The 14088-nt window shown below is 34.4% G+C and overlaps 1 protein-coding gene across 1 annotated transcript; it reads left to right on the forward strand.

Annotated features, from left to right (window-relative positions):
- Positions 1-567: 567 nt before the first annotated feature.
- LOC116771426 (transcription factor ATOH8) lies at positions 568-13388 on the forward strand. The gene is made up of 2 exons (XM_032663271.2): positions 568-796; positions 11942-13388. The coding sequence occupies exons 1-2, from the start codon at positions 745-747 to the stop codon at positions 12661-12663; spliced, it is 774 nt and encodes a 257-aa protein (XP_032519162.1). The 5' UTR covers positions 568-744; the 3' UTR covers positions 12664-13388.
- The last annotated feature ends 700 nt before the right edge of the window (positions 13389-14088 follow it).

Here is a 14088-nt window from a genome sequence, read left to right on the forward strand (position 1 = left end):
AAAATATATTTAATATAATTTTGAACATTAATTACATATTAAATTCTAATTTGAAACGAATGCGGGAGATTCAAAACGATCGTAAAGCATTGTAACGCATGAGTCAGTGCACATGTGACATGGAAATAGCCTGCGAGCGTGCGACCGGCTGGCGCTAGTGTGGACGGGTATCGATAAACGAATGCACTAAACGCACTTTTTATACACAGATACTACATAACATAACTTGTTACTTACCGTTATAATACAAATTGCTTTTTTTTTATATATACCTATCAATCGTTAGTAATAAAAAGTTTAATGAATTCAAAATATTTTGTTTAAAATTTTAAGATATTTTTTAATTATTAAGATTCATTTTTATTTACGTCTAAGATAGCTTTTTTTCTAAATTTAAATTATATGTGTGCTCTTGGATTAAAACATTCGTAATCCTTTGGTATGTAATATAAATATTTCCCATGTGAATGTAGTTTGAGCTTTAAAAGGTATGTAGAATACGATGAATTCTGATATAAACGTGCATCTCTAAGGGCGAGACTGTAGTGGCGCCATTCTTTTTACCCCGCCAGTTCCCGGCCGGTTTCAGTCGACAACCAACCATCGTGACGAGTGGTTGTATCAATTTTGACATCACTTAACACGATACGATGACAATTAGTGTTTGTTTTTATAAATGAAATTGTGCTCACGTGATTATTTTATAAGTGTTTTATATTGGATTCTATTGGATTTGTATTTGAAATGTCAGCGAATACGTTCATAACGTCCGAAGATGTCATTCCTGACTGCAAAGGTAAACAATGTGTTATTTTTGTTTTTCGTTAGGCACACTTAAATGTATTCCCAGTTCATTTAATGATGTTAGTTATTAAATTTGATATCTATTTCTCTTTATTATCTGATATTATATTTATGGAATACAATTAATCAATCTAATATTAAGAGTATAATAATTTTATCATATACCATTCTAAATCAGAACAAAATTTTTACGTATCCATACAAATAATTATTCAGTCATTATATTGTATAGAATTAAGTTTGCCGGATTTCGTAATTTCATGACGTATTAAATTTATTTCATAAATACGGGAAGCGCATTAAATAGTCTAATGAACATGATTGTTTAGCGGAAGGATGACAAATTTGAAGCCCTTATTAGGAACGACGACAGACATTTAAAAATGTTTGTTTCTTAAACGGACTGTGCGACTCGTATAGCCATAGTGTCGATATATTTAATAAAAAAGGCATATATATATATATATATATATATATATCGAAAAAACGATGTTTTTTTTTCCATAATTAGTGCAGCTAATTTACAAATAACCGTTCAAATTTATCGCTTAAAGAGGGAGTGTAAAAAAACTATGCACATGTTGAGGGTGAAAACCCTCGTTCGTTGGAACAAGTGTATACGGTATTTTAATGTAACAAATATGATTATGGAACTATAACACCTATCAGTATGGAATAAGCGTTGTTTTAGATCGTTCGAATAATTTGTTTATTCACATGTCGCATAGCGGGGGTCGTTAGATTTGGATACGGATCTTCTTGCCAACAGAATATTGATACTGCAAATAAAATTATTTTTCATAGTTTTTTCGCATGTTTTGATAGCAAATATCGGGCAAATCATTTTATATCTTTGAAGTTTTTATATAAAATGTAACTCATTTAGTTTGGACGAAATTGCCACAGATATCTTTCAATCAGACAATGTGTATTGTGTGATGTAAAAATATGTTGCTAGTACGAAAGCACTGAACGCACGCAATTAAAATGAAATTTGTTACCATGACATCTTCTTTAAGATCAAATTGCATTCGTATTTTATATCGATAGTAATTTTTAACAGAGAATTGCGTTTGTTTAAATCGGTAGTAATAGGCAGCGCTACCCTTTACAGTGATACAGATGTCAACCAGGCGTCTGTATTACATCCATTACAACCACATCTGGTACCAGCACATCTGGAACCGCTACATCTGTACGCCAATTGACGTCATGACATGTGGCGACAACCGTTCAGTTTTATTGTTGACCGATTGTTAGTTTTCTTCCCTTTTTAATAACGCGTGGAAGTCGAAAAAACGTATTGCCATTTTCAAGTTCGGTTTTTTATTACGCACGTCTGCACAACACTATGGCGATCAGATGTTTTTAAAAGTTAAAAAGATTTATAACTAAACCATACTAAATTATGAAATTAACTTTAGTGTAAGGAGATTTATTGTTTAATATGTATATCGAATTAAATGTAGATAAGAAAGAATTAACGGTTAAAATGTATATAATAAGCGTACAGAAAAAAACGCCAATTAGTTGTATGCACATAATCACAAGAAGCAGGATCTTGTCAGTGAACAAACTTTGGGACTTCCCGATGGCGTAACGCGTAAGGCATCGCGACATAAAAAGCTAAGATAATTATATGCTCACATGACATGTTATAGATTGATAGAAGGTTCAGCGTGAAACAAGAACATCGGGTATTGTAATACGAAGCGGATCAAATGTAAATGCGTTAACTGCAAAACAACCTGTTGATACACTATCGTCCGCTAACACGTGTTGACACGTGAACATGTTTCTAAATATTGCCAACGGTAAAGAATTGCCAATAAAACGGACCGAATATCAAAAGTAATGCAAACTTTTCGGTCATTTGAATTACTTTTTTTTTTTTTTCATGACCGCGCTTTTAACACGACATTGACAGTTTGATGTGGAACGTTATTTTAATTTGTATATAATTAAAGTAACTTGTTGAAAATTTATACAAAATAAGTTAAAACGAAATGTAATCTTGTGTATTATATATTTTTCGATTTTTTTTTTTTGGATAGAACAAAATCATTAGTGTGAAAATTCAAATGTAACAGATGTATTAAAACAATGCTGTCTGTCATGAGGCGGACAGATGTAGGCTGTAGTTAGCGATTTGTTCTAACACATGTCCACTTACTTGTTTACGAATGTGCTATATAAACTGACAATACTATATTTTAAAAGATAAAGCCTCTGGACTTTCACCATTAAAAACGTTGGCTGTTTCTACTTCATCGTGGATGAGTATCATTGATCTTTGACATTTTATATGTACTTTTTTTTTATTATTACATAATAAAACTAAACATATTTGAAATATAAGTTATAAAAACTTGAATACATCAGTTATTCAACAGTATGAGAGGGTGAAAATGGAATTAAAAATCTGCATATTAAACATTAAGACAAGGGGACGAAATTCATCGAAAAAGACAAAGAGAGGAAGCAGTGGGTGGTCATGACAAAAAACAAAGGATTGCCCACACTTCCCCTGATACGCGGATACAGAAAAAGTTGCCATATACAAAAAGTTTTTTCGAAGACTTATGAGTTAACATAACTTACTATATAATGACAGCTATAATATAAATATAATCCGAATGCTGACTTGGACGGCTCGTATACGGCTTCGGATACTGATTTTTTTAATGTCATGATTTTAATCGAAACGATCTCTAGTATAAGGTTTCATTAAATTAAAAAAAAAAAAATCAAGGAGCTTTAAATGTTTTTTTTTAGGAAATCCAGTTTAAATGAGTAAATGCTATATCAGAGAGTATTAATCTATGAGAGATGTGCTTAAAAACTATCTTATAATCCTTATATTTAAGTGGCTTATTTTACAGTAACTTTGATTGTATTGTTAGAGCGGTAGAATAATAAACTTGCGTTGCTGTGCAGTAAATCTGATATTTACACATTCGTTGGTTGTTTCCGGTGGAAATGGCTTTTTTATGTGTATAACTTACTAACAGAAATGAAAACTAGATTTTTTCATTGCTATTAACGCATATTATTTATTTAGAATGATAGATAAATTCCACTTTAAACGAATTGTCGTAAGTCAGGCGTTCTAAATAAATACTGGCATATTATAATAAAAAAAAAAAAAATCAAAATTGGAATTTATTTCAATTTTCTAAAATTTATTCTGATAAAGTGTCAGTCGGTATTTTGTGTCACGGCTTGCACATCTAACGGCCTTGTTACGTCACTATCATATAAAATTTCAATGTAATCTTTTTCCTTGCTAATTATTAATTTCATGTATCTAATATGAGTAAAATGTCGGATCGTATACATCATATATGTATTTGACCATAATACATATATATGTTATTATATTTCAGAGGTTAACCTAATATTTGAAAAATATTCTAATTTAATTATGAAGTGGTTTCGAAGACAGGAAATATTTATTATATTTAACATGGAAGATGTTTTAATTATTTGTTTGCAGAATTAATTATAAATAATAAACAGCTGCATTCCAGGTGTAAATGGAAATGACGGAACAATTGTGTTTAGTTTTCTGTCTCGTTATTGTCTTAAAGAATTCCGAGATCAACGCGTTTGAATTAATTATTGCATAATTTGAATGGCGATGGCGCCAGCTCGTTATGAAATAACATCCGGGAAAAAAAAACAAAATAAAAAAAAATATATATACATAAATATATATATGTCTTATTATATTCTTAATGGTTAATATCATTAAATAGTAATATACTTTTAATAACGAAGTTTCCCAAACCGCTGTAGGTACCATTATTTTCTTTAAATTATATGTCGATACGTCTATAATAAAAAGTAAATGTAACAAACAGTAATCGTAATATAGCGCAAGAAATGTTTATTAAAATCCTCCCTCATGCGCTCGATTAACTTCGTGACGATTTATTTAATTATTACAACAAATTCATTACAACAACAGTTAATATAAAAGAAAAAGTTAAAATTGTTTAAGCATATTCTAAATCAAATACGGTTCGCGAATTCTGTACATAAAGTCATGTGTGATCTTTTGTTAGAAAAACAAGTTGCAAATTAATGTTTTCTTTTTATCGCGATAATCATCAAATTATATTACCATACGCTTGCCCTCGCACGTATAAAGAGCTTTGATATCCGAACGCTATCTGTCATCTGTCAACTGTCAAATCAAATGCAAAACGTCAACCACAGCTGGCGGTATTAGATTTTCGTATTTACCGTATTCAACATAGTGTATAATAAAAGTTAATTTACAATAAAAATCTATGCTAAAGCCTAGGTTTTATTCAAATCGGTGCTAGTTGAGATGTGTAACAAATGACTTGTGACAATGTGTCACTGAAATGCAATTTTTCTCTTTCAACCAGGTGGTACTATCCATTAAACATGGTATTGGAAATGAGGATTTAAAAAAAAACACGGCAGATATATAAAATAGATTTTTTATAATGTTAATTGTTTCATTATTAGAATCTTGGCGGTGTGATTATATTAATAATATTAAGGTTTTTCATTTTTATTTTTTAAATCCAATATCTTTATTATTTAATCTGTGATCAGTTTTGTGTGTAATAATAATATAATAATGATGTATTTAAAAACAGGAATAATTAAACCATCAAAATAAACTATTACCTTGAAATTTGAATTAATTCGTTTGTTTTTAATTTTAAACAAATTCTAGCCGAATCTCAATAAGTCCTTAAAGCGTGAATGACTAGAAAAGTAACTTATGATGTCGGTCTACGACTTTTGAATTGTAATGTGTTACTATTCGGCTGCTTTATGTATCTATATTTAACATTTGAGTACAAATTCTAATAATATATGATAATTACATAACGCGACAGACGGAGCACGTGTCGAGCAGGTGTGTTTCAGACAAAATGTTGAGTCTGAACTGAAACAATGGATTATTTTGACTCTAACAGACATAACCGCTTGTATTAACCCTCTAATGCATGAATTTTCTATCGTATTGAAAATTTCAGCTAATTTTAGATTCATATTTAGAACAACAAATATGAAGAAGAAAACTGATTTTGTTATCAGGTGCGGCTGTTATAGGTAAAAAACAATCATCCGCCTCTAGGCGGACGCATGCAGTGAGTAGTATTAAAAAACTTTTCCTTTATTATACATTGAGTGAGACTTTCTGTATTTTACAATTACTATTTGTTATGAAAATCATAAAAGCATGTCTTTGTTGTTGAACTGCACAAAGATAGATTGCATTTAGTGCAGTATGCTTGAGTTTCCGATTTACATTTAGGGTATTTGCACTGCTTCTTGCCAGACCGATCCCTAAAAACGCACCAGTGGCCAATTTGGTCATAACGAATATCATCGGTTGGCAGATAGGCTCGTTTCGCTGTTGGTATCTTTGGTGGCGGTGTCGTATTGGATGGTCGGCCAACGCTTCGTTTTACTGGAATAGTGCCGCACACGCAGAGTGATTCTGCGACTTGTGTTCTGAACGTTGGCAACTCAATTTTATCTGCATGGGGATGCAACCGATGATAAAGTATATAAGCATTCACCATTGCCACGTCGACCATATGATAAAAAATTCGGTTGGTCCATTTCCGGGTTTTCATACGAATATGATAACGGCCTAATAAGCCATCCATCAAATCGACACCCCCCATATGCCGATTATATTCTTTGATGATTTGTGGACAGTCAATGTCATAGTGGGTTTTCTTTTTTCTATCCCAACGTGTTACTTTTGAAATCTGTTTGTTTATGTTTTTAGACGCAAATGGTTTTACTCCAACGTAGGTAGACAATAGGCGCACAGTTTTCGTATCATTCCATAGCACAGAGGATATATCAATACCATATGCAGTACCTACAAACTCTTCTGAGTAACCACGATCAACCTTTTTCTGTTGCAAAATTGCATCGCTAGACAATTTACAGTTGGGTACTCTGTTTACTCGCACAGTTCCCAAACTGTAAATTCCTCTACTTCGGAGATACGTAAGCAGGCCAAGGGACGTGTAGAAATTATCGAAGTATAGGATGTGATTTACGAAATTTGGTATTTGTTTTGACAAGCGAACTACAACATTTGACGCAGCCCCAAGATCTGGCATACCATCAAAAATCACGTTATCTCCGGCACCAGTGTATACTTCGAAAGAGTACGAAAATCCGGAAGTATCACAAAGACAAAAAAATTTGAAGCCCCACTTATGTGGCTTATTGGGCATATATTGGCGCAAATGGGATCCCGTCATTTTTGTGGCACACATTTGTTCATCTACGCACAGCCTAGAAGGCATGGGCACTGATAGAAATCTTTCATTGAAATGTTTTACCAAGGGACGAACTTTATAAAGACGGTCATATCCTGGGTCACCTCGTGTAACTACTGCTGCATTGTCGTTATAATGGAGGTACCGGCGTATTGCTTCAAATCGCAAAACGGGCATTGTTTGGCGAATTGCCTCAAAGGAATTATTTCCCCAATATGATCGCACATTTGGATAGCGATAAACCGACATATACAATAGAATGCCAACAAATTTTCGCAAATCAACGGATTGGACACTGAAGTTTGTTCTTATGTTCTTTTGCCTTGCATACAAATTTGATTGTTCAACAAGATGGTCAAACAGGGCGTCGTTCATAAAGTAACGGAAACATTTATAAGGTGTGTCCAATCTGGTAATCGTCTCCGGTAATTCTTTTTGACCTCTAAAAACCACTTCATTTACATGAAGGTGAAGATTCTTTTTTTTCCAAACAATAGATTTGAATTGTGGAGAATCATTTTTCATGTCTGCAACATCATCCACTACACCGAGAGCTTGAACAACGGGACCGTCTTCTTCTTCTGTTGGCTCCGGGGTACGAGGACGTTTGCGGCGTCGATAGGGTTTCGCGGATTCCTGTACAGCAATTTCTTCTGTGTGGTCAGGCATAAGCGAAATTATTTCTTCATTTTGATCAAGTTGCTCTGGAACAATCGGACAAATTGTTGACACTGCACTGCCCGATTCTGTTGTATTAGTAGGTATTTCCGTTTTCTGAGATTCGTCAGTGAGTGGTTCCAATTCATCTTCAGTATGCATGAAATCAAGATTTGGGGCGCCTTGATCGCTATCAACGTCGTCATCGTTGTCATCGTCTGTCCCTTCATCATCAGTAGGAATATTATCTAGCAATTGCCAGATCTCCTCTTCACCCATTTCAGATAATTTTATGAAATCTTTACGCATTTGGTTTGCCATATCTGAAAATATATACTTTATCTACCGCATACCAACACAAGTCAAAAATATTGTAGCTCGTCGAAAGAAATTTTTATTTTGAGTCACATGCATAAGTCCGCCTAAAGACGGGGTCCTCAAATGGGCCCAAAGAAGGACACCAAATTTGATTCGACTCCACTCAAATGAAGAAATGTATAATAAAGGTATCTAGTCACTCACCAATAATTTTTTCTGCTTCAACCGAAGTTCCACAAACGTATAATTATTACACAAAGATTGGACATTCACGCAGAACAATTTATGCATGTAACCTCACCACTTGTCCGCAAACATGTGACTGAATCCGCTCGACCACGTTTCATGGCATGATCCCCTCTATACCAACAAAATTCACGTATACCTATTAGTAACCTCTAGGCGGTGTTATGCAGATTGGCAAGTAAATTTACATACAGAGCAAGTTACAAGAGTGTGGTTTTATGTCCGCCTCAAGGCGGTTGAATGCATTAGAGGGTTAACAGATTGTAACAATGGCTGAATACCGTACAGCACACGAAATGAATCCTCAAATATTACCGTCGCCTTAGTATTATTGAAAGTATCGTAATATTGGTAATACTTTTTAATTTTTATTATTTATATACCATGAAGGTTGCATGCATTTCTCGTGATCCGATACCAGAAATAATGTGTTAAAAATCCATTAATGTTTAAAAAAATTAACAAACATTTTCACGTGTTAATTACAGCAGTAACCTTATATAACGCGATGGCCGCTAAGAATAATAAAATGTAGACCATATAAGAAAATGTTTAGTTACTTATTGACGGCGACCGCATGGCGCCGGCAAGTCGCCTAACCGGCGCGCGCCGCATACATGACTAATAGGATCCCGGACGGGATACGAACCCGGGATACCGGAGATGTGGAATTGGGATCGAGATTTATATAATGTTTTATTGACAATAATTATAAGGCATCTGGATTTATATCTGTGATGGATTGTATTAAGCTAATGTATCATGTTGAGTCTATATTGATTATGATAGGTCGGGCGCCGTCTTTCTAATGTCGCGGAGTGAAAGTCGCAGTGACAATCACGACTCCTCATACATTAAGTGACCGTGCGAATGACGGCGGACGGGGGATATTCAAAATTATTTTTATTCTGTCATCATTTTCTCATTTGTTTAGGATCCAGTCATTACCCTCAATCATTTGAGCATCTTTCGACGTTTCCCGCTAACTATTAACGTTGTAACGGTGAAAAACAATTTCACAATATCTAGTTATGAATATTTTTTTTTATTATTATTTACATTCAAGCTCAAGAGCTTGAAAAACCTAGTTTTAAAAGTATAGAAAAAACATCTTAGTTTTTTCTTCTATACTATGTAGTCTAGTGTTTTTTTTTTAAATAAATACGTCACTTATAAATGACAGGACAATTTTAGTTGCCCATAATTCTGGCACTGGTAGACGTTTTCGAACAAAATACTTGACCCGTGCCTTCAAATTAAGAAAGAGGTGTAAAAAGAAAAGTTTGTATAGGCTTCTTTTTTTAAAGACGGTGTTTTGTGTCTGTGAAATTTGGCGCCAGATTTATATCACCTCTGAGCTTAAAGTTTATCTAGTGACAGGATCGACACCTTTCAACCTTTTGAACGGACTATAGCGGATTCTTTGAAACCTATGCTCCGTGTATTTTGTATAAAATCGTGAACCGTGAAAATAAGCTTTATTATCGTTATTATAAGGTCAAAAACCCAAAAATTACCGCCCTTTGTTTTAACACGTCAACGTGAATCGGCGTAATGAGGGACCGGGTCCCTTCGAGCTCTATTTTATTGTGACCACAAGCCGTGATATATTACCCAGGACCCGGATTTCATTGAGACACACATTAATCTTCTCAGATTTGAATTTTATTACACTACTAGTTGTTTTTTAAAGTATTGATAATATATGTAACCTCTTTACACATGTTTTTATTTGGCTGTGTAATATAAACATAGTGCTGGTTAATCACGATGACAACTTAAATTACGTCAAGGTTGAAAGGATGGTTATTAGTTTGTGAACTATGATTTATTTGTCTTTTGTTAATATTCATCAGAAAAATAAAAATTCTTTCTAATGCTGTGAAGCAATTAAAAGTTCAACCAATCGTAGGCGGAGCCATACTGTTTTATGGTTGGAAAAAAATACACCTGTAGTGTGAGAAGGTACGCGATTTAGTTTTGCAGACGGTAACGTGATAGCGAGCTCACATTCCATTATAATAAGACTCATTTTTGTGTGTTTACTTATATATAAGAAACCAAACAGATTTGCTTAATCGGAACGCCTTCGCGGCGCCACGTTTGCTTGATTATGCGCTATAAACTAATTCCGGTAGCACTGCCAACATACAAGTAACAATACCAACATACAAGTTGTAATACCAACATACAAGATACATTTAATATGTTCCGTTTGGAGGTGATAAACTCTTTGTTAACTTTTAACTTATATGTACTGTAATCGTAAAGCGCCCGTTTCCGTGTAGTGTGAACTTGTGTTATGTTTAAGGAAATTTCATTAATTTCACAATGCTTTTGTTTCCGTATTTTATTTCCTCGTGATATATCGATCACCATTTACAACTTATTTTTTTGTCAATTAATAATTATTTAACGAGAATAAAATAAGCTTCCAAAGCGTAATTGATGTTATTAAATCTCCATACTTAGAAAATTTATGAATGTTAGGACATTTTTATATGAAGAAAAAAATAATTTTAAATGCTACAAATATGATGAGATCTAAGGCCAATTCTCATCTCGTCTCGTGATAACGGTTGCTGCAAAGTAACCGAAACGTCGGGAACGTGTAGATAAAATAATTTAAAAAAAAACGCGTAGTAAATCCGAAATATTTTTGATAAAACTGTGTATGTTTTTTTTTTAAATATACGGAAAAATCCAATCATAATCTAAATAACTTGGCAACAAATGGAATGCGGACGATGTTACTATAAGTGAAATACATCACCCATGTGGACGGAAACCAGTTTTATACGAAACCAGTACCATCGTGCAGCGATGTATTGCAATAGTTTAATTACATATATATCTGCAACTTAAGTTATACAATGGGTATATATATATATATGTTATATATATACCCATTGTATAACTTAACTATACTGTATATATATGTTAGTTTTGCAAACAACTTTGCATTCAAGATCGACTCGCTCTTAGATCACGTAGGCGCCGGCGCTAACGGCAAGAAAAAAAATATATATTGAATATTAAAATTATTCGATATTTATCTTCTCGAACAGGATTTTATGTAATTCTATATATTGTAATCATAATGGTAATAATTAAAATTCTTTTGATATTTATATTGGGTTTTCCTAATGCGTTTATTTATATAAATTTATGTTTCATTAAATTTTTTTTATAGTTCGGTCAAAAAGTAATGTTTTTTGGCGCCACGAAGCTGGATTTTTTTTGAATTTCCGTTATAATATAAAAACGGTTTAAATTTCTAACATCTTTATAAATTTTCACATAGACTTTTGTAACGTCATGTTTAGGAAATTGTGTTTTACTAAGAAAATAGATTTGTGATTAGGTGTCGAATGCACAGAGGTCGTTTCACCGCTAGCTGAGTGTCCATTATAACAGATTAACAGTCAAGTCTCGTAGCCATAACGAGCGGCTTCGTTTGTGAGCTCATCTTTTTGTCCAGCTTCCGCTGGTCGTCGATAAAACGGGAACTATGGGAATAGCGCCTTGAATTTAATGACCTATCTAGTTTTTAAATGGATACCAATTAACGTTGGACTTATCGGGCTATATACGTTAGTATTAATTAGTTTCTATCTTTGTCACAGATCGTATATTGGAGAGGGACGCCGGATTCGTCTCCGGAGGCGATGATGACGACTCCTGCTCCGGCCCGGCGCATTCCGACGACTCGGGGGTCAGATTGGTGGAGTCCGACCTTAGGAAGAGACAACACACTCCGACTCGCCTCCAACCACCAAAGAAACGCATCAGACTAAGTTCGAGGGAAGACCTCACCAGCCCGGAAAGCGAAGCCCCCACCAGCCCCTTCAGACCGTGGTCCTTCACCGAGGAACCTCAAAGAGAACCTCTGTCTCTGGTCAAGAAGAGCGAAACCAGCCTATTAAGGCAGAGGCGGAGGCCGTTAGAACCGCCGCCCCCGCCCGCACTTAAACCGATCGAATCAAGGCCAGGACCACCTCGAGTGCCTCCACATCCCGGTGTGGTGGACTTCCCCGATAAATCAAAACCGAGAGAACAAAGGAATTACAAGAACATGACACGCGAGAGGCGGATAGAGGCCAACGCTAGGGAGCGGACGAGGGTTCACACGATAAGCGCTGCCTTCGATACACTGCGGCGATCCGTGCCCTCGTACAGCCACAACCAGAAGCTGTCCAAGCTATCGGTGCTGCGGATAGCGTGCGCGTACATCGCCGCTTTATCAGCGGCCACCGAGCCCGGGGCTGAACTGGCGGAGGTAGTGGAAAAGGTGACGCATACTATACACACTGAGGGTAAATTGAGAAAAAAGAAAGATGACCCTTGAAGTGATGATGGAAAATATCGTTCACTCTTCACGGCTTACCGTCCTCGTGGCCTACGGAAGTACAAATACGACAATAATTTTCTATATTGTATCTTTCTATGGCTGAATCTCACTGGTCTGTTACCTGACGGTACGAAATTGTTCCTCAGACATCGGGTTTTCATCATACAAACCCAGTATTACCCGTTTTAATATGTATGTTTCTTTGGCTTTAATATATTTATTAAAAATCGAGTCAATAATTTTAAGTCAGAATTGTATATTTAAATAGTTTAGTTACTATACTGTACTTTATGTAAATATTAGGATTACATTTAGTTGATATTGTTTTAGTATATATATTTTAAGAATGGATACTTTTATGGGGCACTTGTAAAATGGACTGTCAGAAACTATTACGGATATTTATAGGTAGCGTTTGAGAGTGACATAAAATCAACGTCACATTGTCGCCATTTTGTCATTACGCCATTACGGCGCGACCGTCCATTGTAATGCCTTAACATTTATTGTGATACGATGTAGAAACTAAAGCGTTAGAAAGTCAATAAAACGAAAGCATTTAATCTTTTATAGCAGATTATTAATATTGTAAAAAATATAGTGTACCTATGTAATTGAAAATTGCAAAAAGTTTTGTTATGTCACTGACATTCCATTGTTGAAAATATAACACATAGATAACACAATTAACGCCAAAACAGAAATAAAGAATATTAAATTGATGTCTTTTGTTTTAATGAGAAAAAGTTGCACCTTTTATTGTATCTGAAATAAAAGAAATATATAAATAAGCCGATGCGTAAATTATAAATATCTACCGCATTCCGGGATATTAAAAGTAGTGGCAGTTAGTATTTTACCGTTAAATACTTATTTCTGAAGGGCATCTTTCCTTATTTAAGTGACTAATAATGACACTACGAAAAAGTTCTTGATTTTTTTTTGAGAGTTCATGTAAATATTATTTAATTTTTAAAAGCCAACAAGTTGTTTAAGACATGACTTCCGACCATTAATATCGACATTTACCTAAATAGGAAGTGGCGGGCATCTGTTCGTTCACAATAACCTCTGTTATGACCACAGCTGCTTGGGGTGGCAAAACTGGCAGATAAGACAGCACGTGGCTGTATGTCAATATTCCTTTGCCCTTATCTGAAATATTAAAAAAGGGAGCCCGCGGGATATTTTCCCGCCGCAAATTTACTTTCGTTTTCCGTTAGAGCGGATCATATTTGCACCAACTTTTATAACTTTTCTATATCGTATTTTATTGCAACTGGGATCGATTACATACAGAGTGAGTGACATAATAATTATTTCCTAGCTATAAATTCAAGGTTCGAATATGATTTTTTCAATTAGTTAACATTATTTACACAAAATAGCCAATAGCTAAATAGCTAGTGTTTGCTTTAGTTT

This window comes from Danaus plexippus, chromosome 17, assembly GCF_018135715.1.
Source record: "Danaus plexippus chromosome 17, MEX_DaPlex, whole genome shotgun sequence".
NCBI lineage: Eukaryota > Metazoa > Arthropoda > Insecta > Lepidoptera > Nymphalidae > Danaus > Danaus plexippus.